Source organism: Oryctolagus cuniculus, chromosome X (genome assembly GCF_964237555.1).
Source record: "Oryctolagus cuniculus chromosome X, mOryCun1.1, whole genome shotgun sequence".
NCBI classification, from domain to species: domain Eukaryota; kingdom Metazoa; phylum Chordata; class Mammalia; order Lagomorpha; family Leporidae; genus Oryctolagus; species Oryctolagus cuniculus.
Genome location: NC_091453.1, coordinates 33,143,663 through 33,171,203, shown reverse-complemented (window position 1 = coordinate 33,171,203; position 27,541 = coordinate 33,143,663). Strand labels below are relative to the sequence as shown.

The following is a 27,541-nucleotide window of genomic DNA, read 5'->3' as shown; positions in this document are numbered from 1 at the left end:
CCTTCTCTGCCACTTGTCCCTCGCTGAGGAATCCGAGACACGGCACCACTTGCCGTGAGCGTCTCGGGGAGTCTGGCCAGCAGACTCAACCCAGGGCCTGCGACGACGGTTTCTCGGGCGAGAAAAGAATAAGAAAAGAACGAACGGCACTTATCGGTCTTCAGTAGACTTTTTATTAGAGAAAGTAGATGTGACAGAGGTAGAGAGGGAGGAGGAAAGGAGAGGAGAGAGAGCTTCCTCCTTATACCCACGGCTTATATACAAAATGTGACCAATCAGAAGCAAGCTAGAGTCCATGCATTAGGCACACCAATCCGGTCTCTGTTCACATGAAGGGCACGCATCCTTCGGCCAATCAGGTGAGGTGTCACACAGCAGGCAGGCAGGCAGACTCACTGCAGGGGTCCTGGCGCCATCTTGTTGTTTACTGCGACCTCAATCCCTCCACCTCTGGAGAGCCCTGCCCGTTGGAAAGCCCCCGGTCAAAACTGAAACTAAAAACCTCTGCCTAGCAATGCCGCCACGAACTATTCCCCAACAATTCACAACTAGTAAACCTCAGTGAAGGCTCTATGTGTGTTCACTGTCAACTTTTCTATAGATTAGAAATGTAGGGGCTGGCACTGTGGCACAGTGGGTTAAAGCCAGCCTGCATCCCATATGGGCACTGGGCTTGAGTCCTGGCTGCTCCACTTCCAATCCTGCTCTCTGCTATGGCCTGGGAAAGCAGTAGAAGATGGCCCAAGTCCTTGGGCCCCTGCATCCACGTGGGAGACCCAGAAGAAGCTCCTGGCTTCTGGCTTTAGATCAGCTCAACTTTGGCCAATGCAGTCATTTGGGGAGTGAACCAGCAGAATGGCAGACCTCTCTCTCTGGCTCTACCTCTCTCTGTAACTCTGTCTTTCAAATAAATAAAATTCTTTATAAAAACGAAATGTAAAAACAAAATTGGCAACATTTTTCTTTTAAGATTTATTTATTCATTTGAAAGGCAGAGAGAGAGAGGGATCTTCCATCTGCTGGTTTACCTCCCAGATGTCTGTAATATCCAGGGCTGGGCTAGGCTGAAGCCAGGAGCCAGGAGCTTCTTCTGGGTCTCCCATATGGGTGGCACCTGGGTCATCCTCTGCTGCTTTCCCAGGCCATCAGCAGGGAGCTGGATAGGAAGTGGAGCAGCTGGGACTTGAACTGGTGCCCATATGGGATACCAGTGTTGTAGGAGTTGGCTTTAGCCACTATACAATGCCAGTCCAGGACATATGTTTTTTTAAAAAAATGGGGGTTGATGTTGCTGGGGCTAGCACTGTGGTGCAGCATGTTAAGCTGCCGCTTGGGACACCAGCATCTTATACTGGAGTGTCAGTTCAAGTCCCAGCTACTATGCTTCCCATCTAGCTTCCTGCTAATGTGCCTAGGAGTTGGCAGGTGATGGCCCAAGTAATTGGGCAAGCAGCCCACATGGAAGATCTAGATAGGGTTCTTGGCTCCAGGATTCAGCCTGGCCTAGCCCTCACAGTTGAGGACATTTGGGAAGTGAACCAGTGGATGGAAGATCTCGCTCTCTCATTCTTTCTCTGTCAATCTGCCTTTCCAATAAAGCAAACAAACAGATTTTTAAAATAGAAAAGTGATTATTTTTAAAAACAGAAAAGTGTTTTTTGTGAAATATAAATTAATAGGCCTGCCCAGACCCATCCTCAGCCCATCAGAACGATATGTGTTCCTGCTGCCAAATAAAGGTAACAAATGCTTTATCTTTTTCACAAGAAAGTGGTAGAGATTAACCTTAACTGAATCTTTGTCTAACTACTTAGTGTTTGTTTAAATCACAATAAATAGCATTGTGGCACAGCAGGCTGCCACCTGTGAAGCCTGTGATGCCAGCATCCCATATAGAGTGCTGGTTTGAATTCTGGCTGCTCTGCTTCCGATCCAGCTCCCTGCCAATGCACCTGGGAAAGCAATGGAGGATGTCCCTAGTACTTGGGTCCCTACTACCCACATGGGAGACGCAGATGAAATTCCTAGTTCCTGGCTTTGGCCTGGCTGGGCCCCAGCTGCTGTTATCATTTGGGGAGTGAACCAGCGAATGGAAGATCCCTTTCTCTCTCTGTCACTCTGCCTTTCGAATAGATAAATTAAAAAAAAAATCACACTAAATGTAATTTTAACTATAACGTGAAATTTAAAAAAAAAGTATGAGGGTACTTCAGAAAGTTTATGGAAACGAATTAAAATGTAAATTTATTCTGGTGCGAAAAACTTTTGAAAGCCATGCATACACGGAGTCTTCAAAAAGTTCATGGAAATTGCACACTATGAAGAAATTATAAATGGATTTCAAAAATTTTGAACCAAACCAATCTTATTTTTCTTTACGTTATTTATTTATTTTCATTTTATTTGAAAGTCAGACAGAGTGATCTTCTATCCTCTGGGATACTCCCCAAATGCTGGCAAAAGCAAGGACTAGGCCAGGCTGAAATAAGGAGTCCAGAACTTCATCTGAGTCTCTTACATATTTTACGGGACCCAACTATGTCAGTCATCATCTGCTGCCTCCCAGGGTATGCATTATCAGAAACCTGGATCCAAAGTGAAGGAGCTGGGACTCGAACCAGGCACTCCACCAACATGTGATGCTAGTGTTCCAAGCAGGGACTTAACCACGGTTTAATTCTATTTTCCCACAAACTTTTAAAAGAACTCTCATGTCAAAACAAAACAAAACAAAACAAAAAAAAAAAAAAACAAAAAAACTCAATGTTCCTTTTACAGTCACTTTTTCCTGAAGGCAAAGAAAAGCTTAACAAACAGGTTTGAGAATTTGGAAAGGACAACCGAACTTTTACACGCAAATTACTTGGGAAGACTTCACAAGTAAGGGTAAGGACTCTAGGCTCTAGATATGGGAATAGCATTTGGGGGTGCGAGCATCTGAATTCTCCTCTGGGCTCAGGCCAGGACTTGCTGGGTTAGATGCTAAAGATGCAAAATACAGGCATTCAATCACTTGAGTGCATACAAAGAAAAAGCTTGCCCATTTAATTAAACACACGGGATTATTCCTAAGTACAAAATAGCAGATCTTTTGCAAACGACTCAGGGACCCTCCATTTGACTAATAAAATGAGATGCTTACACATAGTATTGCCAATCTCTGCTTAGCTCCAGTCATAGATTGTGGGCCACAGAGCTGCAATCCTCAAAGAGGAATTCTAGAAAAATGCGTCTCCATTAAAAAGTTTTTAAATGCTCATACTCGTTCCCATCACCGGGAGTGAAACGCGAACCTCTCGGGTGAAGTCAAGATGTGACTTGCCTGTCCGCCTCCCAGGCTCTGCCTTTTAAATACTAAACGCTTCATTCCCTAGCTCTACCTCCACCTGTGCGTTCTACCTCCCCTGGAAACCGCCAAATCCACAAAAGCCGCGAACAGTCCCCACAGGCTCCACGCGCTGCTTGTGCAGTTTCCAATAGGCTAGTTCATTGCCAAAGGATCTCTGCTCCCACGCCCTACAGTCCTACCTGATCTCCTTTGATTCAGTAAAGCCCTGACCTTCTCTTTTTCCCCTTGGCGGGTCTTACTTCCTTTCAGGACCGCCCCTCCCCACCTGCTTATTTGGTTGGTCAGCGCGCTTGTTATACGTCATTCACCCGCGCCACCCGGAAGCCGCGGTTATACCAACCCGTTCTTATCGCCGGCGGCCCTCAGGTAAGGGCCGCATTTTGGTATCCCTGGGTGGCCGAGTCCTAGAGTTGGGAAGGGCAGAAGGCGGAACCCCCAGCAGGACCCGAACGTGCCCATTTCCCAACGTTGAGAGGGTGGAGATGACCTGCATGAGTCCATACTGAAGTGGTCAACGTGGTCTTCCCTCTGCTCATTCCCCAGGAGCCCATAATGGAGACGCCCCCTAAAGGGCGGGTGGTTGAGGCCACGGGAGAGAAAGTTCTGCGCTATGAGGCCTTCATCAGTGACGTGCTGCAGCGGGACTTGCGGTGAGTGACAGCGAGAGGGGCGGGGCCTTCAGAATAGTCCACGTGGTGGGTGGGGCGTTTAAAGTCGGGGGCCAAGCCTTCAGATTGGTGGGCGAGACGTTCGGAGCCCGTCACCACGCGCCATTCGAAGGGGAAAGGAGGAGCGACTTCCGGGGTGCGATTTGGCTAGGACGTGGCGTTCATAGGGCGTGTCTGCGCATGCGCGGTCCCGATGTTGCTTAATGGATTAAGGGCCAAATTCCAGATCCACAGTTCTGGGGTTTGAGTTCTGGCTCGGCTACCTGCCATCCGTGTAAACATCGCACCTTGCCCCTCCTTTCTGTGCCTTATAAATTTCTCAAATCAGTAAAATGAGGAAGTTTATTACGGAACCTTATTCATGCAGTGGTTGAGTTTAAAAAAGTGTGATGCCTGAAATATGTTAAAGGTTCAAGGAATGTGAAAAGCTATTATTACTAATCTGAGCAGGAAGTAAGGCTTAGACTATGAGCATCCCGAAAGGGGTGGAGGATTTTTCTAGGGTGAAGATGAGACATAGAGATTGACATTTGGGAGTAAAGTGTAATAATAGTAAGAGCTAACACGTATATAAAGCTTATCATTTGGAAGACATCATTCTAAGTGTCTTATAGTAAACATTCATTTAATCCCAGTGCCTCCGTGAGGTTAGAATGCCACTCCTATTTTGTAGATGAGAAAACTGCATATAGAACAGTTTACTTAGTGAAGTCACACCACTAGCAAAGGGTAGAACCCAGATTCAAACCCAGGCAGTCTGACCCAGTGTCCAGAATTTTAACTTCTACACTAAAAGGCCTACTTAGAGCATGGTAACTGGAGCACCTCAAAGAATCATGGTATAAGGTTTCCCAAGGAGGACAAAGCTGCCTGTTGGTCACCATTTGTACTTTTGTCCCATCAGAAAGGTGCTGGACCATCGAGACAAGGTATATGAGCAGCTGGCCAAATACCTTCAGCTAAGAAATGTCATTGAACGACTCCAGGTAGATATATCATGGTTGGGTACTGTTTTTTTTTTTTTTTTTCATTTGGTTTTGGTATGTGTGTGATGGGGGGAGCATGGGAAGGAACTGAGAAGAGAGACCCTAGACCAAAACCTGTCACCTGACCTACAAATTGACCACTGACCCCTACCTCTTTTTCCCTGGCCCCACAGGAAGCTAAGCAATCGGAGTTATATATGCAGGTGGATTTGGGCTGTAACTTCTTCGTTGACACAGTGGTGTGAGTGTCTACCCGCCCTTCTGAGCCCTTCCTTCATGCAAGATATTTTTTTTTTACCATCTTCTATGTACCAAACACTGTGCTAGATTTTACATACCTTAGGACATAACCTAAGTACTGGGAATATGACAAGAAATAAAATAGAATAAAGTCCCTGTCTTCCCAGAGTCTCAATTTGGGGAAGGGGAGGGAGTAAAAAATTAACTAAACTGTATGGTATGATAAACAGTAATAAGGATGTCTTCCACTTCCTCTAACCTCTCTCTCCTCAGCTCAGATACTTCACGCATCTATGTGGCCCTGGGATATGGTTTTTTCCTGGAATTAACACTGGCAGAAGCTCTCAAGTTCATTGATCGTAAGAGCTCACTCCTCACACAGTAAGTGCATTCTTGAAGGTAGTATCTAAAACACCCCACCATTTTTTTAAAGAATTTATTTATTTTATTTGAGAAGTAGAGTTACAGACAGTGAGAGGGAGAGATAGGGAGAAAGGTCTTCCTTCTGTTGGTTCACTCCCCAGATGGCTGCAACTGCTGGAGCTGCGCAGATCCAAAGCCAGAAACCAGGTGCTTCTTCCAGGTCTCCCACGTGGGTGCAGGGGCCCAAGCACTTGGGCCATCTTCTATTGCTTTCCCAGGCTATAGCAGAGAGCTGGATTGGAAGTGGAGCAACCGGGACTAGAACTGGTGCCTATATAAGATGCCGGCGCCACAGGTGGAGGATTGACCTGTGCCATTGCATTGGCCCCAACACCCCACCATTTTCAACACTCTTCTCCCTTAAGTTAGAGACCTACCTCCGTTCCTCCTCTGGGCTGTAGCTGAGGAAAGGGGATGCAAAGTTCAGCCCCAGGTATAGCACATAATAAACACTCCAGTAAGGGAGCTTTGTATCATTCATTCACACAAACATATTGGGCATCTTCTGTTTACCACACTCTGTGCTTGACAGTGGAGATGCCCCAGGGAACAAGACAGAAGAGTTTCTTGAGAGCTTACATTCTAGAGGGACTGTATTATTAGACCTAAATACAACTATGACCGGATCCATGAGGCCTCAGCCTGTAAATCAGTAACAGTAAAACAGGTTACCTCTAATTTAACATGTTCATTTTCCTGCTCATTGCTGTGCTCTTGCCACAGTGACTTGCACATGCTGCTTTAAATGTCCCAAGAATGCTCTCACCTCAGGGCAGATGCCATGGCTGTTTTCTCTGCTTGCAGTGCTCTTTCCCCAGTACTCCTGTGGCTTCTTTTCTCCTCACTCCATTGTCCTGCTTAAATGTGTTTTCCTCAACAAAGTCTTTCATAACCTAACTATATAATTGCAACCCCTAGTAGTCTTTGATTCCCCTCTCTTGTTCTTTTTTCTTTTCTACCTAGCATTTGTCACTTGCTAATATTTACTGTGTAATTTATTTCTTACTCATACATATCATCTCCTCCAGTTAGGATGTAAGCTTTACAAAGGGAGAAACTTTGTCTAGACCTCAGGTGATTAGAATACTACCCAGCAGGTAGCAGACCCTCTGTGTTTGTTGAATGAATTACTGAAGCAGTGAATGGAACAGATCTATGTTGGTGGTGATGGGGAGAGAAAGGGTGGGCTCCATTTGAGTTTTAAGTTGTTGAATAAGGAAGGACAATTGGGTTTGAAATGCAGCTGAGGAAGGCTGCCCAGCAGAGGTTCCATTTGAGTTATTTGAATGAACAAGCCAGGGGGCTGTCTGGAGAAGAGCATTTCCAGCAAGGGGAGCAGTGCACCTGGCCTGCTGGAGAAACTGCCAAGAAAGGCAAACAGGGCTCAGATGGAACAAATGTGAGGGCTCTGAGTGATAGGCTTAGACTAACAACAGCTCACAAGTGTGGATACCACTGATGTCAAATTTCTTCTTGGTTATGTTTATGCTTATTCCTACATTAATTTCTTTCAGAGTTGCCTCTCTTAGGTGTTCAGTAATTTTTCTCTTTTCAGATCTTTCTTGGGCTTCTGTTTTACTGGACTCAAAAGAATATCAGACCTGCTGAGATGTCTAAATCTTGGTGATCGGACCAGTTAGTGAATAGTTTGATCAAGGAGTCTGCCTCCATGGTCAATGCAGTTCTGAACTGGTAGTCATTTAGACCAAGTTCAGTCTTTATATCATAGCTTTCCTTTTATGTCACAAAAGATTCCTGGGCTTTTTAAATATATTTTAAGTTTTTGAGACTCTATATTTCTCAAAAATTAGGTATATAAGTTATCAGTGCCTGTCCCCTTACCTGGTCTATTAGTATGATAAAAAATGTGGTTGAGTCTCTTATTGCTTTATTATTAGTGGTTGGACTGCCTAGAAGTTTAATATTTCTAGAAGATAAAAATTTGAGTCTGTATCAACTATCTGGGACATTCTTTGTGGTTATTTCATGTAAGCAAAACTGCCCATCAGTTTTTCCTGTTCTTAGTATATTTTGGAGGGGATGGAGGAGAGCAAGTCTCTATATCTTCTTTCCTGTTAAGCCTGAAAGGAGTGCACGTCTGCAAACAGACATGTAACTATAGAGGAAACAGCCTAACCATCTTACTGTTAACAATGCTTTACATATTACGTCAGTAGTAAAAATTAAACATATTCCTTTTGTGTTACAACTAGCATTTGGTAAATTTCATGTTTTTCTCCCTTTAAGGGTTAACTTCACAGCCACTCATAGACTAAGCTTGTTTCATTGTTGCAGTAGCTAATTTTGTTCTGTCTTTTTTTAGATTTATTTATTTATTTGAAAGGTAGAGTTACAGAGAGAGAGGACGAGAGACAGAGAGAGAAGGCTCTTTTATTCACTTGTTCACTCCCCAAATAGCTGCAACAGCCAGGGATGGGACAGACCAAAGCCAGGAGCCTGGAGTTCCATCTGGGTTTCCTGCTGGGTGGCAGGGGACTGAGCACTTGGGTCATCTGCTGCTGCTTTCCCAGGAGCATTAGCAGGGAGCTGGATTTGAAATGGAGCCCCCAGGACGTGAACCGGTGCCCAAATAGCTGGTGCCAGCATCACAAGTGGCGGCTTAACCTGCTGTTCCACAATGCTAGCCGCTGTTCTCCTTTTTGACATTAAAACTGTTGGTTTGGATCTTATCAACTTTATTGCCCTGTTCTTTGGACACTACCCCAAATAACCTTGAAAGTATTGACACTCTCTAGCAACAGCACCATGCTTCATTTTTTGTACCTAAACATAGACTCACTTACCTTGTGAGGACTTCAGGCTCCTTTGAGTGGCTTAGTCATTCACTTATTCATTCAGCATACACTGGATACCTACTCTGTGCCACACACTGTTCTGGTTCCAGGGGATTCAACAGGAATAAAACAGACCAAAGCCTTCACCTTCACACAGCTGACCATTCTAGTCAGGGGAGACAGACAATAAGTAAGTAAATTGTAGTATGAGAGAATTTCAAACAATTCATGGGATATGGAATTAAAAGACATTAATTTTAGTACAAAAAAAAGTTAAAATACATGCACACAAGGAGTCTTCAGTGGGCCGGCCTTGTGGTGCTTAGGGTTAAGCTGCCACATATGATGCTGGAATCCCATAGGGGTGCCAATTTGAGTTCTGACTGCTCTACATAGAGCTATGATCCAGCTCTATGCCAATGTGCCTGCGGAAGATGCTCCAAGTCCTTGGACTCCTGCCACCTATGTGGGAAACCCAGATAGAGTTTGGGCTCCTGGCTTCGGCCTGGCCCAGTCCCAGCTAACGTGGCCATTTGAGAAGTGAAGCAGCGGGTGGAAGATTGATCCCTCTCTCTCCCTCTGCCCCCTCTTTTCTCCCTCTTCCTCCCTCCCTCTCTCCCTCTTTCTCCCTCTCTCTCTTTCTCTTTCTCCCTTTCAAATAAATAAATAAATCTCTTTTTAAAAAATAAAGAAGTCTTCAAAAGATCTATGAAAATGCATATTATGAAAAAACTGCATGAATTTCAAATTTTTTACACCAAAATGAACATTCATTTCCATTTTCCATGAACTTTTTGAAGTACAAATGTAAGTCAGATGTTAGCAGTGCTATGGAGAAAGAACACTTAAAGAAGCATTTGGATAGATGGGAGCTGTTGTAATTTGTTTTTAAAAAGAATGGTTGATTGAACATTAGGTGTGAGAAAGAGGAGTCCAGGTTTTTGGTGGAGCAACTGAAAGAATGGATTTGCCAGTATCTGAGGCAGAGGAGAAGGGGAAGAGTAGATCTGGAGGGGAAGATCAAGAGCTCAATCTGAGGCCTGTTAAGTATGAAGTGCTTAGTGAACACTGAAGTCGATTTTTGAAAAGGTTTTATTTGAGAGGTAGAGTTACAGAGAGGGAGAGACAGAGAGAGAGGCCTTCCATCCGTTGGTTCACTCCCCAGATGGACGTAACGTCTGGAGCTGCACCTTTCTGAAGCCAGGAGCCAGGAGTTTCCTCTAGATCTCTCTCATGGGTGCAGCAGCCCAAGCACTTGGGCCATCTTCCACTGCTTTCCCAGGCCATAGCAGAGAGCTGGATCAGAAGAGGAGCAGCCGGCACATGAACTGGCGCCCATATGGGATGCTGGTGCCACATGCAGAGGCTTAGCCTACTACACCACAGGGTGGGCCCCAGAAGTCGATTTTTTGAAGATAGAGTTAAAACTCCCAAGTCCGGTTCAGGAAAGGTCTGGGCTGGAAATACAAAGTGTGCGAAGTATTGGCATATAGATGAGTTCATCCTATTTTTTCCAGTGTAACAGCCTATCTTGTTACTATGTACTTTAATTCAGTACTTAGATTCATTTTCCCCTCAAACTGACTGCACCATTGACAGCATAATAAAATCCACATTTCTCATAATAAGAAGACCCTGCATGATCTAGCCCTTCCTACCTTTTTGGACTTTATCTTATACCACTTTCTTTCACTGTTCACTTAATTTCTAAGTTTCTGATCTCCTGGCTGTTCCTTAAAAAACTCTTTCCTGCCTCTGGGCCCTTTTGCTGCTTAACTCTTTCTCAGTCAGTTCCTTCTCATTCTTTGTATCAGTGAGGATTATTTCAGGAGGGACTTGATCCAAATTGGCTCACACAAAAGGAATTTACTATTTTATGTATCCCAGCAGTCCGGAGCCAGGGTGGTTTAGGCACTTCTAGATTCAGGGTGCCTAGGCCTTAGCATCTTCCTAGCGTCCTATCTCACACCCAACAGCTGACCCTTTGGTAAATCCTGTAGGCTCTACTTCCAAAATGCACCCTAAATCCAGTCATTTCTCAGCCACTGTGGTCTGATCCTCCATGGCTCACCTGGACTATTGCCATAGCCACCTCACTGGACTTCCAGCTTCCACACTACTCTCCTTATCCCTAGTCACTCTACACAGCATCCAAATGGATCCTCTGTGACCCAACTCAGTTCACCTCCCTCCTCTGCTCACAGCCCTCCCCTGGCATCCAGCTCACTTAGCAGAAAAGCCAGGCTCTTTAACATGGCCTTGTAGGTTTACACAGCCTGCCTCCCACTCCCTGCACCCACCCCCTTACCTCCCTGACCTCAGCTCTTCTAGTACCTCTCACTTACTCTTCTCCAGCCACAATGCCCTATTAGCTGTGACTCAAACATGCCAGGCACACTCCCACCTCAACACCTTTGTATTTGCTGCTACTTGTGTGTGGAACACCGTGCAGCCTTCATATAGCACTATTTGCTTCTTTACAGCTTCACTCAAATGCTTCTCAATGGAGCTGTCCCTAGGCACTGTATTAAAAATGGCAGCTCCCACTCCCATACTACTTTCCCTCCATCACTGCTTCCTTTTTTCATTATACTTAGAACCATCTGACATACCATATATTTTAGTCCATCATTTATTTGTCTCTAAGAATTTGAGCCCCGTGTAGGCAGGATTTTTGTATGTTGTGTTTGCTGCTATCTCCCCAGTGCCTAAAACTGGCATACATTAGACATTTGGTAATCCTTGGATCAGGTCCAGACTGTGGTCAGGCATCTCTGCACAGCAGATGGGTGGAAGTCATCCCAGATGTAGGTAGTTCTTGAAGTGATGAGGAAGGGTCATCTTCATAAGTGGGGCCCACTTTGCACATTCTCGTTTCTTTTCTCCAGGCTCAGCAACAGCCTCACCAAGGACTCCATGACTATCAAGGCCCATATCCACATGTTGCTAGAGGTGAGAGCAGCTCACTCCACTCCCAGCCTCTATGTCCAGATGTGGTTAGGGTGATGACCTAAAGAAGGGAGAGAGCCGACGAAGGAAAGGACCATCTTTCCTTCTAAACTGGATCCAAGGGCGGGGAGGTCAGAGCAAGCCTGAGGTGGGGCCTGGACCCGTCCCTTGTTAAATCCTTTCTGTCCTTTTTTTCAGGGGCTTAGAGAACTACAAGGCCTGCAGAATTTCCCAGAGAAGCCTCACCATTGACTACTTACCGCATCCTCCGACATTAAAGATCCTGAATGCCTTTGAGTCACATGGCCCTTCTTTTTCCCCCTAACTCCTGCGGGTTGCCAAGGCACCCTGTTTCCAGAGTCCAGCATTAATTGGAAGATCTAGTTTCTCTATGGATCCTTTAAAGCACCCTGGAAGTCCTGCCTCCGGCCTATTGCCTGGCAGCATTTGCTACTTGACTTTAGGCTCTGCCCTCTGTCACCATGGCAACCTCACACACACACACCCTTCCTTGCATTCCTTTTACTGGCTATCGCCCTTTGAATTGCCATGGAGAATGGACAGGTTCAGGGTGGAGGTTTGTTCCCATGGCAATCAGCCTTTCACTCCTAGCCCTAAGGTTTAACCCTTCTCCCAAATCCCAATCGTTCCTCAGGTACCATCAATTACACCCACGCCAGGCTCAGCCCAACCTTGGCCTCTGCTTCCAGTTTCCACCAATAGGCGCAGAGCCAAATTCTGCCCTCCCTGGTCCAGCCCCCCAGTCAGCACAGAGCCAGGTTCCGCCCCCTTAATAACTCTAGCCACAGCTTGACCCTGTCTTTTCTGTGAGCACTTAGTTTCTCAACGCTCCTTTGCGAGTCTGGCAGCCATCCTGCCCTCCTACCCCCGCTCCCTTCTAAATTCGTCCCTTCTAGCCAATCACTATAGAGTTACCCTGCCCGCCTACGCAGAGCCCGGCTGGCTGCTACGCCCATTTCTATACAAGTCCTGCTTCCGCTAAGCAGCGTGGCGTGCAGCACCGCCTGCTTGGTGTTTTGGCAGCTGTCTAGGAGTCTAATCCTCCAATCAGCGGAGAACAGCACCGCACCCCACCCCGGCCCGCGCGCCCGCCATTCTTAGGGGCTGTCTGTCTGCCATCAATTCCGTTTAGGCCAATCAGTGTGAGGCAGGCGCCCCCAAGCTTATCAATTAACCACGATCTGTCGGTTCTCTTTGAGCCAATCAGCGTGGAGCACCGGCGAGGGCTAGCATGCCGCCTCGGGACTTGGGTGTCCGTCCGCGCACATCATTTCTCCTTCGGCCAATCACGGAATGGCTCTGTGGGGCAGGGTCCGCCCCGCTGAGCCCCTAAGCCGTGCGTTCTAGCCTTGGCTCTTTAGCCAATCAGCAAGCGGCGGGACGTTGGGCTCCTCCTCCACAGGCCCACGTGAGCGGTGGGGAAACGCAGGGGCGGCTTCTAGGTGCTGCCGCCGCCACCGCCACCACCGCCGCCGCCTCGGAACCCGGGCCTGGGGGGCGGTGGGGCCGCGTATGGAGCCCCCGCCCCCCGGAGCTATTAACACCAGCTACGCCACCGCCACTGCAGCGCTACGCACAGGTGAGCCCCGGCCTGGAGGGTGGAGGGTCCTGTCCATGACCCCATGTATCTTCCCGCCCCCGCGCGGGGAATGTGGCTTGGCCCGTGGCCTGCTAGTGTTCCACTCCCCACTGCCGCCCCACCACAGCTGGTGGACCTGCGTATGACATGCCCTCTCCTCCCTTCGCCTCTTATAGTGGATCTGACCGTGGCCTAATCGTCCCCCTTCCGCGGTATAATGGATCGGTCTGCGTGCTTCTATTCTCCACACCCCAATTTACAGTGGACTCGTCCATTGGCTTGCCCCACCCCCCACCCCCACTTATAGAGAGCCAGTTTGTGGCATTGTCCAGCCCCCTTAATAGTAGGTGCGTCTGAGTGTTTGCGTTTCTTGCACCCTTAACTTTCGGGGGCCCCTCTGTGGCCTTGTTTATTCCACCCGTCCTGTTCCCCATAGCGAATCAATCCGTGGCGCTATATCCCACCACCAACACACACACGCACAGACATACACACTCCTGTTTAACAGTGAGTCCACCTGAGTATGTCCTTGCCTTCTCCAGTCCCCTAATGTATCAGTGCATGGCCTTGTCAACGCGCCCTCCCTTTTTACGGTGCATCTGTCTCCAGGCTTGGGCTCACATCCCCCGAGCTAGCAGCCCATTGCCCTGCGTGGCCTCCCTGTTTTGTACACTGCCACTCCAGTCCTTGGGCTTTCTCCTTTTTCCTACAGGAGTCAATAAGTTTTTTCTACTCCTCTCCCTGCTAGCAGATGAATGTTAGCCCTGTAAGGTATCTGTACCATGGCCTTCCTGCCCCCCCCCCCCCCCGTGTTCTTGCATTCCCACTCTGCCTTACATACCTCCCCCAGGAGGGTTAGCCTGTACATTTTTCTCTTCCTCCCCCTTTCCTTGTGGAGCACTCTCCTTCGTACACACTCTTAGCCACCCGGATATCCTGCCACCACCACAATGAATGAATACATTAGCGATAGTGGTGATGAGAATACCAAGAGGAGCTAACATTTATTGAGCATCTGCTATGTACCAGGCAAAGTGTTTTATTTTAGGGAACTCAGTCGGTCCTCACCAGTCTTAGGAGATAGGTACTGCAGAAATGGGAGCATAGGGAGTTAAATGCCTTATTCAAGGGTGGCCCAGTAAGTGCTAGGGGCACAGAACAGTTTTTGAAGCTCCCCTCTCTCACTTCATCCCACCCCGTGTGAGACCCTACTCCTTTAAAACCAAAGTAGTTCCCACCTCCATGGTTTTTTCTTTTTTTTTTTCCGTTTCCGGTGCCTGCAGAGCTGTCTCCATGCCACACCTTGTCTCAGCACCCAGCCAGCCCCAGTCCTTTTAGCTGGGTGACCCCACAGGCATGATTTAATCATGTTCTCCCTGCACTTGGTTTCTCATTTGTAAAATGACGGAACCGACTAGAACCCCCTCCAGCATAAATACAGAATACCTGTGAGTTAATGAAACAAGTCACTTCTCTGGCCTCCACCACCCCACCCCCTCTAACTGTGCTCCTGGCTACACTGGCCACCTCGGCACTGGTCTTCAGACACAGTAGACGTGCCCAACCTCGGGCCCTTTGCATTGCTTCTTCTCCCACTCCTCTGGGAGCTTTGCTTGGCTCCTTTCAGGGCTCTGTTCAAATGGCACAGGTGCATGGCACACACTATGTGAAGACACATGCAAAATCAGCTTCGGAGAAGGCCAGTTTATATGTGAACAAGGTAGGTGCATGTTGCTTTAGCAAAAGAATGCGTTCCCAAAACGAATACCTGTAATACCAGCTCGCCTAAAGGCACAGGTGGAAAAGCAGCTTCTAAAGAGCGCTTGAGGCCGGCGCCATGGCTCAGTAGGCTAATCTTCTGCCTTGCGGCGCCAGCACACCGGGTTCTAGTCCCGGTTGGGGTGCCGGATTCTGTCCCGGTTGCCCCTCTTCCAGGCCAGCTCTCTGCTGTGGCCCGGGAAGGCAGTGGAGGATGGCCCAGGTGCTTGGGCCCTGCACCCCATGGGAGACCAGGAGAAGTACCTGGCTCCTGCCTTCGGATCAGCGCGGTGCGCCAGCCGCAGCGCGCCGGCCGCGGCGGCCATTGGAGGGTGAACCAACGGCAAAAGGAAGACCTTTCTCTCTGTCTATCTCACTGTCCACTCTGCCTGTCAAAAAAAAAAAAAAAAAAAGGAGCGCTTGAACTTGGTTTCATCTGGGTCGTGTTATTGCAGTAAACAGTCTGTTCCATCATGCTGTGGTGCTTGGGATACACTACTTAAAGGCACACGCCTTACAAAAAGTTGCTCAGAATGCTGTTTCTAGCAAAAAAAGAACCAACTTCTCTTGGCCACCCCCTGATCCTGCACACTTAGCAGAGCTCAGGCCCCTCTCCTGTTTTGCTTGTCCCTTTGCCCTTTTCTGCTTTCTGACACTGGCCAGTTTACTGTTTCTCCCCATTAGAAGGGTAGTCCTATGAGAACTTATGCTTTTTGTCTGCTTATTGGCTGCTGTGTTTCCAGTTCACACACACAAAAAAGGTAGCTGGTATACAGTAGGTGCTCAGTAAGAATTTATTGCATGAATAGATGTGAAAAATAGAATTTCAGACCTTGATATCAGGGACAGAATGGAGAAGGGATATGAGAAGGAATGAAACAGGCAGAAATCCATGCCCTTGGAGGCAGACCGTGTAAACAAGACAAGCGAAATAAGATGGTCTGTTAAACAGGTGCTAAGGAGAAAACAGGAAGTAGGGCAGGTAGGAATAGATTCTTGGAGTGGTTGAAATCTTAGGCAAAGGGCAGGCCACACTTGGAAGATGACTCTTGAGTTAGGGCCTGAAGGACCTGAGGGGAGGATCTGTAATGTCTCGGGGAGAATGTACCAGGCAGAAGAAAGGCCCTGAGGTGGGATTGTGCCTGCTATGTTTTCAGGGGACATCAAGGAGGCTGCTGTAGTGGGAAAAAAGGGCAGGAGGTAGAACCTGAGGTCAGGGAGATGAGAGTAGCCAGAGGGCATAGGCCACTGTGATATGCAGGACTGGGAAGAAAGGCTTGGGGAGGGAGAATGACACGTTAGCTACAAATGCTAACATAAATGTATTTTTCAGATTATTTGAGAATAAAGTATTACCATTTTACAGATGAGGAAATAGGCACAGAGAGGTTGAGATGCTTGCTCAAGGTCACACAGCGAGAGCATGGCAGAGGAGTATAAGGCTGAAAACCCAGAGAGAATAGATTTGCAAGAGCAGACAGGTTATTCGGTGCACTAAATCACACAGAGGAAGAATTCATCCTGCCTGGCAGGTGCCGGAACTTGATGATTGTGTAATAGAGTTCATCAGGTGAGGGAAGGACTCTCCTGGCAGACAGAACAGCACATGCGCCTGTCCCCAGAAGTGAGATACGTGGGTAGTTCAGGATGGCCATCTCAGATCAAACTTCACTTCCACAGGGAAGCCCTCATGCTGTCTGCTGAGATCTTAACCCTTCTGTGTTTGTCTTCACAGAGGACTGGTGATGTAGGGTAACTAGGATTGATGGCTGGAGCCAAGTCACCTGGGTTTGAATCCCAGTCTCCCCACCACCACCACCACCACGAGCTTCCAGCTGTGTGATTTGGGGCAAGATAGTGCTCTGTACTTCCAGTACCACAAAACCCACTCTCTCTTGCAGTGCCCCAGTCTCGGTTGAATACAACGCTATCCTCGCAGGTGATCAGACCACAAACTTGAAAGCACCCTTGACCCATGTGGCTCACTCTCCCCACCCCACCTTGCTGCCTGTCAGGAGATCCTACTTGCCCTGTCTCCAGATTTTATCCAGAACCCATCTACTTCTCACCCATTGTCCACTCGGACTGGTGCAGGAGCCACTACAGCCGCAACAACCTGTTCTCACAACAGCCAGAGGCATCCTGTTACCCGTCAGCCCTCTGTGCCCCCAGTCCCTCCGTTCTCATCCTTTGCTCCCTCCCCTCCCTCACTGCCTGCCCTCCACCCGAGCTGGCTGCCTTCCTCTCCCTCTAACCCATCAGCACCCTCAGCTATGAAGCTCTTCGCACTGGCTGCTTCCTTGGCCAGGCTCACCGCTCCCAGGCTCCCCCAAGCCCAACTCCTTTGCCTCTCCTAGGTCGTAACCACCCTCTCCTGACTCCCCATGCCCTTTCCTGCCCACATCTCCCCCATAGCCTGCATCAGCATCGGGCATGCCCTTGTGTGCCTTGTTTACTTGTCTGTCTGCTGCACTCAAGTGCAGATTCCTCTAGAGCAAGAATGTTGGTCTGTTTTGCTCACATTGGCGTCCCTAGCACCAAGTCCGTAGTAGGCACTCCCATGCTTGCTGAAGATGAATGGGATGAAGAGGAGTAAACACATCCAAGTGAGGCAGATTACTAGAGCTCTTATTAGGGGTCGAGTGGGAGAAGTGATAATAAGCAAAATACAAAGCCCTGTGTGCTGCTGAGGCTGGAAGCCAACCAGCTGATTCCACTGAACTGCTAGGGTCTGGAAGAGAAACCGGGAAAATTGCCTCTGTTCGCCACTAGGAGTCACACTAACCTCTCTGGGCCTCTGAAACAAGTCAACCGTCCAAACAAACTCGGCGAGGCCTCTGATGACAGGACTCTGCAATCCCACACTGCATGGCTTTGTGACTTGTATAATTGCCCAAGACGGCCAGCTGCATGAACTTGGAACCAGGTCAGACAGAAGAGGATCATGCTGTATATTTCATTGCAGATTAAACAATCAACAATAACAGGAAGTTCTTCAAAACTTTGTCTTAACCCAGTGATCCTAGCCAGGTGAACAGATTAAAGTTCATTCCCTTTAGGAACAGGAAGTTCATGTTTATTTCCAGTTTGTCCTTGGGAAAGAGCAGTGATGGATTCACAGGGAGGAGCCCGCTCTGGGAAGGACCTTGCTGAGAGGTGGCAGTGTTTGTGAGGAGTGGGGGAGCAGCTTAACCTGAGGGGTGAAAGCCTACACAGCTGGAACCTGACCACCTGAGTCCCGATGCTGGCTCTGTCACTTACAGCTTGCGGCCTGTGGAAGTTACGGAGCCATTTTGTGCCTGAGCTTCCTTGTCTGTAAAACAGTGCTAAGAGGACTGAGGTCCCAGCCTTGTGATGAGGGACAAATGAGTCAGTATCTATAAAAATATAACAGTGCAGGTCTGCATGCCCTTATCCAAAACCCTGGGGCCAGCTATGTTTCACAGTCTCAGATTTTCGAAAGGTAACATAGTGCACTTGCGATGTGTTACATAATACCCTCCGTAAGCTCTGGCATCAGCTACATTTGTATCTCTGCAGCACAACGGCCAGTGGTTGATGCTGAGTGAGGCTCCGTAAAGACCAAAAAGGGCCTCACTGCCTTTCACATCAGATTTTGCTGCCAAAATACTTGCAGAGAAGCTTTCTGGTTTTAGGGCTTTTGGGAGTTTGGGATATTGAGATAAGAAATTATGAACAAATCAGAAAGTAATGTTTACTTAGAGCTTATACCCCAGGCTTATTATATTGTACCCACACAATAACCCTATGAACAAGATATCACTATTATTATCCCTGTTGTATGGATATGAGAAAATTGAAGTAGGAAGGGGTTAAAAGAATATGCCCAGGGTCACACAGCTAATAGGATACTTCACACAGTTTGGGGGGGGGGGATGAGATGAAAAGTGAGTATTTTTATGGAAAATATTTGTTATGAAAACTATACATGTATTTCAAAAAACTCTTTGCAGCAAAATAAAGTTACCTAATTTCATTTTTCCGTGAGCTGCTTGAAGTACCTTCATAAAAGGCAAGGTTCGAACCTTGGCAATCTGAGCCTAGCGCCTGGGCAGTTGTCCAGTAGGCCATATTGCTGCTTTGCTTGGAGCAGTGCCTGACATGTGTAAGTACTCAGAACATGTTAGTTGTTGCTGTTGAGGAGAATGTGGACAGAAACAAGGGAGAGCAGGTCCTCAGTTGCAGGAAGATTCTTCCTAAAGGACCTCCAAGCGGGGACTTGACAGATGAGGAAAATTGCTAAACAGAGGCGCAGAGCCCCATACGTGACCAGCTTTAAGAGGATTTGGCAAAAGAGACCTTCCGACGAATTTGACATTGATGTGGTAGAAGATCCCAAAAAGGTTCAGTGGAGGGGGACTGCCCTAGTCTTCCTGCCGCGATGCTCACGGGCAATGCTGTTGAAGGCAATGCTTTTATGATCTAGTGCTGTAGAGGTGCAACCCTGGTCCCACCAGGCTAAAGTCAAGGGGTTGGCAGGGTTGTGATCCTTTGTGAAGGCTCTAGGGGGAGAATCCGTCTCCAGCTTATTGGGGTTGTTGGCAGAATTCAACTCTTTGAGGTTGCAGGACCAAGATCCTTATTTCCTTAGTGGCTGCCCGCTGAGGGCCCTTTCTGACTTTAAGATTGATTGATTTATTTGAAAGGCAGAGTTACAGAGAGGCAGAGAGAGAGAGAGAGAGAGAGAGAGAGGCAGAGGCTTCCATCCGCTGGTTCACTCCCCAAACAGCCACAATGGCCAGAGCTGAGCCTATCCAAAGCCAGGAGCCAGGAGATTCTTCCACGTCTCCCATGCGGGTGCAGGGGCCCAAACACTTGGGCCATCTTCTACTGCTATCTCAGGCCGTAGCAGAGAGCTGGATCAGAAGAAGAGCAGCCAGGACTTGAACCAGTGCCTTTATGAGATGCCAGCACTGCAGGCAGCAGCTTTACCCTCTGTGCCATAGTGCCAGCCCCCCCTCTTCTGTATTTAAAAGCTCACTTTAAAAAAAAACAACAGAATAATCTTAGAGTCTGTAATCTTATTCCATCTGCACAGTTCCTCTTTGCTATATAGCATAACAGTCACAGGTTCTGGAATTAGGATGTGGACTTCTTTGAATCGGAGGTAGCATTTTTCTGCCTACCACGTTCTGCTACGTGCAAAACATTCACACCATCCTAAGAGCCACCATAAATCTTGGCCCATTACAGGAGACAACCAAAACTAGACGGAGATGTTTAAAAGTTAATCTGATGGTGCTTAGGGGAAAGATAGTGGCGTTTGGAGACAGCGGTAGGGACAAGATGACAAGAAAGGAATCCTCCTTTTCATCTCTGCCTCCTCCTGTGTCCCCAGCTTCTCAGCTCTGAGCTCTCTGCCCTCCAGGTATCCCTGGGATGGCGTGAGTGTTGCCCCAGCGATGGACCCATCTGTGACGCTGTGGCAGTTTCTGCTGCAGCTGCTGAGAGAGCAAGGCAATGGCCACATCATCTCCTGGACCTCACGGGATGGTGGTGAGTTCAAGCTGGTGGATGCAGAGGAGGTAGCCCGGCTGTGGGGGCTGCGCAAGAACAAGACCAACATGAATTATGACAAGCTCAGCCGGGCCTTGCGGTACTACTATGACAAGGTAAGGCCTCTGACATTGAGGTCACAAGTGTCATTCTCTTGTCTAACTTATGGTATAACTGAACATCATATTAAAATGTATTATTTCTTAACCCTTTCTCTGGGACCTTCAGACTAACTTAATCTCATTTTATTTTCTTGTTTTACTGCTTTGGTTAAAAGCTTTATAATCTTCTCTTACTCTAAAATATTTTCTATTCTAATTCCTGGAATCAAAACCTCCCTGAAAATATTATGCTAACCTTTCTTACTTTGTTCTCTGGGACCCTCATACTTTTTATTTTCTTTCACTGAAGTCTCTGAAGCAGCATATGTAAAGTCAGCGCCACACACCATCCTTTTGGATTCCCAAAGCAACACTGGTCTGCTCCAATATCCGTATCAACTGTTTTATTTCATCATCTTATTGTCATAGCTGGAATTTTAAATTTTCTGCATCCTATCAGACCCTCTGAGCTGCACTACTTTTCTTCTCTCCTTAATATTTATAACATGCATCTCATTTTCTTATTTAGAAGAAGCCTTTGAAACAGTGTAAACTAATACTCTTTTTCATTCCTCTTCTGAGAAACACAAGCCCACCCCGTGACATGCCTGATCAGCACAAAGACCTCACCAGGGGGCCCACGTTGTGGCACAGCAAACTGAGCCACTGCCTGCGATGCTGGCATCTCATATGGGCGCTGCTCCACTTCCAAACCAGCTCCCTGCTAATGCACCCAGGAAAGCAGCGGAAGATGGCCCAAGCACCTGGGCCCCTGCCAGCCACGTGGCACCACATCGGAATTCCAGGCTCTTGGCTTTGGCCTAGCCCAGTCCTGCTTTTGCAGCTATTTGTGGGAGTGAACCAATAGATGGAACGCGTCTGTCTGTCTCTCTCTCTTCTCCCTAATTCTGCCTTTCACATAAATAAATAAATCTTTAATCAGAAAAAGACTGCCTAGTACCCCCAGACTCCTCTTGCTCCCGGAACAGCCACAGACCTGTGTCACACCCTTTAGTCACTGGAAGCATTTATCCCACTTTCCTAGTTTATTCCTTTAACCCAGATCTCCAAAACAGTGGGGCTACCTCACTGTAGCCTAAGAGACCCCAGAACGTCCCTGAAACTCTCCAGACCGGACCTGTCCTGAAATACCTCAAACATACTTGCCCCTCCCCCAATATTTATACCAGTATTTTATTGTTCTTTCCTAATTGTCAGTTACTTCATTTTGTTGCCCTTTTGGTTTAAACCTCCACAACTCCACAACAGTCTTTTTGGTTTTGTTTTTGTTTTTTTACTTATTTGAGAGGCAGAGAGCGAGCGAGTGAGTGAGAGGGCTCCTATCCACTGGTTCACTCTCCAAATGCCTACAACAGCTGGGACCAGGCCAGACTGAAGCTGAGAGCTAGGAATTCAGTCCTTGTCTTCCACATGAGTGGTAGAAAGCCAACTACTTGAGCCATCATCCACTGCCTCCCAGGTTGCACATTAGCAAGAAACTAGAATTGGGAACAGAGCTGGGACTTGAACCAGGGTACCGCTATATGGGATGTGGGCATCCCAACCAGTTTCTAAGCTGCTCCACTGAACCCCTGCCCCCACAGGTAGTATTAATGAGGCCTCCTTACCCTGTCCTCTGTAATGGACCTCGGCCTGTTCCACTTCTATGTTAATAGCATTAAATAATCTATATTGGTAATTTGTCATCCCACTCATCTGCATTAATTTCATCTCTTCCAACATTTACAGCACTCACTTCATTTTGCTGTTATATTGCATTAGCTAGTCTCCAAGTCTGTGTCCTAGCAGCCACCCCATAGGCCTGAACTTGTTAACCTGCAGACACCCCTGCACCTATACTCCCCTAGAGGGGTTCCATTGTGAACAGGAGCTGGCACAGCTTGGGAAACCAGACAGATGGAGATGAAGAGGGAGGGAGATGGATGGGGAGGAGATTAAAGAAAGCATTGTCGAAGGGAGAAACAGGAGGAATACAGAGACGGATCCGGGGAGGGGGAAGGAAGGGATGCAGATACTGACAGGCGATTGAGATGGGTGAAATAGGGGCAGGTAGGAAGAAAGGTGCTAGGAGGAAGACAGCCCCTCCAGCCTCTCTTCTCCCGGCCACACCGTCCCTCCCCCCGCCCTTGACCTTTAAGGCCCTCTGTTCTGTCTTGTCTCTTCCCAGAATATCATCCGCAAGGTGAGCGGCCAGAAGTTTGTCTACAAGTTCGTGTCCTATCCCGAGGTCGCAGGGTGCTCCACCGAAGACTGCCCGTCCCAGCCTGAGGTGTCTGTTGCCTCTGCCGTGGCAAATGTGGCCCCTGCTGCTGTACATGCCACCCCTGGGGACACCGCCTGTGGAAAGCCAGGCACACCCAAGGGTGCAGGGATGGCAGGCCCAGGTGGTTTGGCACGCAGCAGCCGGAACGAGTACATGCGCTCCGGTCTCTACTCTACCTTCACCATTCAGTCTCTGCAGCCACAGCCACAGCCACCGCCACCATCTCATCTCCGATCTGCCTCCGTGCTCCCCAGCACCACCCCTGGAGGAGCATCAGCGCCCCCCTCCGGCAGCAGGAGCACTAGTCCAACCCCCTTGGAGGCCTGCCTAGAGGCTGAGGAGGCTGGCCTGCCTCTGCAGGTAAGGACTGGAATATGGAAGTTTGATAAGAGGAGGGGTGTACAATTCCCAATTGAGGAGAGTGGCCGGTAAGAGCAGAGGTGCAGAAGCCCTGCTACTGGAGATAGTGGTGGAAGGAGGGACTCAGAAGTCCCCTTGGGGAGGTTAGCATTGTGACACAGTCGGTGAAACCCACCACTTGCATCCCTTATCAGAGCACTGGTTTGAGCCCCAGCTGCTCCCCTTCCCATCCAGTTCCCTGCTAATGTGCCTGGGAAAGCAGCAGTTGATGGCTCAAGTATGTGAGCCCCTGCCACCCATGTGGGAGACCCGGATGGAGTTCCTGGCTCTTAGCTTCAGCCTGGCCCGGCCTTGGCAATTGCAGCCATCTGGGGAGTGACAGCAGATGGAAGATCTCTTTTCTCACGGTGTCTTTCCATCTCTGTCACTCTGCCTTTTAAATAATTAAATCTTTAAAAAAGAAGTCCCAGGCCGGGGCCGTGGCTCACTAGGTTAATCCTCTGCCTTGCGGCGCCGGCACACCGGGTTCTAGTCCTGGTCGGGGTGCCGGATTCTGTCCCGGTTGCCCCTCTTCCAGGCCAGCCCTCTGCTGTGGCCCGGGAGTGCAGTGGAGGATGGCCCAGGTGCTTGGGCCCTGCACCCCATGGGAGACCAGGAGAAGCTCCTGGCTCCTGGCTCCTGCCTTCGGATCAGCGCGGTGCGCCGGCCGCGGTGGCCATTGGAGGGTGAACCAACGGCAAAGGAAGACCTTTCTCCTGTCTCTCTCTCTCTCACTGTCCACTCTGCCTGACAAAAAAAAAAAAAGTCCCTTTGGAGAAAGGATCGGAGAGGAGAGCTATGCAAATCTTATGAAGAGGGCAAATAAATGTGCTACAATTCATTGTTACCTACAGGTAACACGGGCTCTCACACTTTAGTGCTCATCAGGACCGCCTGGAGGGGCTTGTTAAACCACAGATCGCTGGGGCTCCCCTGCAGAGTTTCTGATTGCTTGGGTCTGGGGAGAGGCCCAGGAAATTGCATTCCTTTTTTAAAAATGTTATTTATTTTAAGAGAGAGCTGCCATCCTGCGGTTCACTGCCCAAGGGCCCACAGCAACCAAGGCTGGGCCAAGCCAAAGCCCGGAGCCAGGAACTCAGTCTGGGTTTCCTACATGGGTGCCAGGGACCCACACATTGAGCTGTTATTTGCTGCCTCCCCGGGTGCACATTTGCAGGAAGCTGAACACGGAGGTGGGACTCGAACCTAGGCACTCGGATATGGAATGCAGCCATTGCCTCTAGGCCAAATGTCCATCCCAAGAATTTGCATTTTTAATAAGTTCCCAGATGAGGCAAGCGCTGCTGGGTCTGTCAAATAGATTTTTGAGAACCACTGTTTAGTCCATGACGGGGCAGGGCATCACCAGCAGTCACACTTGGCTGTGGGGGTTCTCACCCCAGGCTCCTGCCTCCGCAGAAATCCCATTTCCTTCGAGAAGTCCCGTGTCCTCCGGGAAGACGCCCTTACGGGCAGTCATGCCTCAGGCACCAAGTCCCACCTTCCCAGAGAAATCACTGTGTGGCTCACGGAAGAAAGCTGCTTCGCCCAAACCACCTTACTTACACCCTCTGCGCCCACCCCTCTCCCAGGTCATCTTAACCCCGCCCGAGGTCCCGAACGTGAAATCGGAAGAGCTCGACGTGGAGCCTGCTTTGGGCCGGCCACTGCCCCCAGAAGTCAAAGTGGATGGGCCCAAGGAAGAGTTGGAAGGCGCGGGGGAGGCAGGGTTTGTGCCGGAAACCACCAAGGCTGAGCCGGAAGTCCCTCCCACAGAAGGCGGGCCGGCCCGGCTGCCCGCGGTCGTTAGGGAGACTGCGGCGCCGGCGGGTGGCCTGGCGACTTCTAGCCCTGAAATTGCCCAGCCGCAGAAGGGCCGGAAGCCGCGGGACCTGGAGCTTCCACTCAGCCCAAGCCTGCTTGGTGGGCCGGGACCCGACCGGACCCCAGGCTCTGGAACTGGCTCTGGTCTGCAGGCACCGGGGCCAGCGCTGACGCCTTCTTTGCTACCTACTCATACATTGGTGAGTGCCTGTGAACGAGGTGGGGCTGGCAGCCAGTTTGGATGGGGATTGGCGCTAGGCAGGTGACTGACAGGTGACCGTGGTCTCTGAAGAGGGTTGAGCCTTAGAGTGTGATTGGCAGCTCGGAAACTTGGCTGGGGGTGGGGCTGAATTGAAAGGCCGGTCTGGGGACTTTTGTGGGCGGGACTGTGGGACAGCTGCTCGCCCTGCAGTGGGAACTGTTTCTGCATTGGGGCGTGGCTTATGGAATCTGAGTGGGGCTCTTTGGTATTTGCTAATTGGCTTTCCTCTCAGGTATCTGGGTGGGACGTAAGAGTTGGAGGACCCTGAGCTATTGGGATGATGCTTTGTGAGGTTTGAGAGCAGGATATGGATAGATCCTTGGGGGTGGGTGCTCAGGAGCTGGGAGGGGGTGTCTGTGTAGAGTTTGGGAGTTGTCATGGCCGTGGCCTTAGTAGTTACAGTGTAAGTCTGTGAACTTTTGGAGAGTGACCTTGGGAGTCTGTATGGAAAATTTGTGGTAGGGGTGGGATCAGGTTCCTTCCATTTTCGTACGACTGCATGCCCTGGGCTCACTGCAACTGCGCCTTCCCTGCAGACCCCGGTGCTGCTGACTCCCAGCTCGCTGCCTCCCAGCATTCACTTCTGGAGCACCCTGAGTCCCATTGCACCCCGTAGCCCGGCCAAGCTCTCCTTCCAGGTAGGATCCCCTCCGCCCATCTTGGAGAGGGTGAGAGACCCTAGAATTGCCCCCATCCATGACGTCTCCCTATTTCTGCCCCCAGTTTCCTTCCAGCGGCAGCGCCCAGGTGCACATCCCTTCCATCAGCGTGGATGGCCTCTCGACCCCCGTGGTGCTCTCCCCAGGGCCTCAGAAGCCATGACTTCCACCACCACCACCACCTCCTCCTCCTCCTCCTCCTCCTCCTCCTCCTCCTCCACTACCACCTCCTCCACCACTACCACCCCCTTCTGGGGTCACTCCATCCATGCCCCTGAACTTCTCTCCAGCCAGCCATCTCAAGGAGAAGCATAATTCAACTGACAGACTCATGCTCTGGTTGTGGTGGGGTGGGGATTCTTGGGAAGAAGGATCTCGCACTAACTCTTCCACAAAACACACACAACTTCTGTCTTCTTTGTCAGTCCCCCAGTGGCCGCCCTGACACGTCTCCTACTTCAGTGGTAGGGGCGGTTTATTTATTTATTTTTTGAAGGCCACTGGGAGGAGACTGGCCCAACCCTTTTAAGAGGGGTGGTTGAGACATCTCCCCCATGTCCCCACTTTTTTTCGCCAAGACAAGACAATCAGGGTCTGGCTTGAGATGGACATTTCTTTATTTATTTCTCAGCCTACCCTTGGGGAGGTGAGGGAGCCCTGTCTCCATTTTAGGATGTGGGTAGAAGAGCTAGTTTTGTTTTATTATTCCTGGCCGTATCTGGGATCCAGGAAGAATTTGTACCATTTAATGGTTTAGGAGTCTTGACCAAGCAAGAATCACACCTTTGAAATGGGATTTTCCACCTCCTGAGCCTTTCTCTCAGCTTGTCCTATTTTCAACCAACATTGTGGCCAGGGAGGAATGCCCCTTTGTCCTTCTGCCCCCTGAGAAGCCATTCCTTTGTCTGCCAACCTCCCTGGGGTCCTGCGTGTTACCTCCCAATGGAGGGTTTTTTTTGGGGGGTGGTCCCCGTCTGGGGGGCCCCTCCACCCAGTACTCCAGGTCTCCCTGGCTCCCACCCCTGCCATTTTGATAGTATAATCTATTTTTAAATGGGGCTTTTCAATAGGGGAGAGGGAAGCATCCCTTCCTATATCTGATGGGGTGGGTGGGAAGGAAGGGATTTTGGGGGGGGGGATCTTCCTGTCACCCCCAATTGTTTATTTTTGATACCAAACATGTATTTTCAGCTCCCTCCCAGCCCCCCAATTTCCTGCGGGCGGGTACAAAGGACTCTAAGTGTCCCTGGAGTTGGGAGGGAGAAATGGGGGACATAAAGCCTGTCTTGTCTCAATTCCAGGCTGGAGAGGGTGGGTTCAAAAAACTCCTGGGCTCACCTCCCATCAGCACCAGCCCAGCCCAGGCCTGGGGACCTGGGGGTTGGTGATTTGGGGGACGGTGCTACACTCGTCTCCACTGTTTGTTTTACTTCCCCAAAATGGACCTTTTTTTTCTAAGAGTCCCAGAGAATGGGGAATTGTTCCTGTAAATATATATTTTTAAAGGTGTTGCTGAAGGCTGGTGCCATTTCTTTTCCCTGATGTTGTCGGAACTGAATGTGACAGGCATGATTTTGTGTGAAAGGCCGTGAGGGTGTGGGGCAGAGGTTGACAGAGAGAGAATGAGAATGACAGTGACATCAGGTATCCAAAACAGTAGAGGCTACAAATTGGCAACTGTGTGTAAGAAACATGGGCAGCTACAATTGTGTGTGTGAGACAGGGGA

General features: G+C 49.1%; 2 protein-coding genes and 1 long non-coding RNA gene across 5 annotated transcripts; 2 read left to right on the top strand and 1 right to left on the bottom strand.

The window, feature by feature from the left end:
- Positions 1-153: 153 nt before the first annotated feature.
- LOC127484850 (uncharacterized) lies at positions 154-3,992 on the bottom strand. The gene is made up of 2 exons (XR_011385565.1): positions 3,690-3,992; positions 154-460 (listed from the first exon to the last, which is right to left on the bottom strand). It is a non-coding gene; the product is annotated as an uncharacterized lncRNA (long non-coding RNA).
- On the top strand, positions 3,649-11,750 carry UXT (ubiquitously expressed prefoldin like chaperone). Of its 2 annotated transcripts, XM_002719887.5 has the most exons (7): positions 3,649-3,715; positions 3,893-3,999; positions 4,922-5,003; positions 5,177-5,244; positions 5,517-5,624; positions 11,350-11,413; positions 11,609-11,707. In XM_002719887.5, exons 2-7 carry the CDS (start codon positions 3,902-3,904, stop codon positions 11,660-11,662), a joined length of 474 nt encoding a protein of 157 aa, XP_002719933.1. In that variant the 5' UTR covers positions 3,649-3,715; positions 3,893-3,901; the 3' UTR covers positions 11,663-11,707. The 2 variants fall into 2 exon arrangements, with proteins under 2 accessions (XP_002719933.1, XP_008270777.1); XM_008272555.4 differs by lacking the exon at positions 11,350-11,413 and having other exon boundaries at positions 3,688-3,715; positions 11,609-11,750.
- Positions 11,751-12,790: 1,040 nt separating this feature from the next.
- On the top strand, positions 12,791-27,331 carry ELK1 (ETS transcription factor ELK1). Of its 2 annotated transcripts, none has more exons than XM_002719886.5 (6): positions 12,791-13,010; positions 20,158-20,401; positions 22,575-23,030; positions 24,662-25,093; positions 25,692-25,793; positions 25,879-27,331. In XM_002719886.5, the coding sequence occupies exons 2-6, from the start codon at positions 20,192-20,194 to the stop codon at positions 25,975-25,977; spliced, it is 1,299 nt and encodes a 432-aa protein (XP_002719932.1). In that variant the 5' UTR covers positions 12,791-13,010; positions 20,158-20,191; the 3' UTR covers positions 25,978-27,331. The 2 variants fall into 2 exon arrangements, with proteins under 2 accessions (XP_002719932.1, XP_017205214.1); XM_017349725.3 differs by having other exon boundaries at positions 12,852-13,010; positions 20,128-20,401.
- Positions 27,332-27,541: the final 210 nt, after the last annotated feature.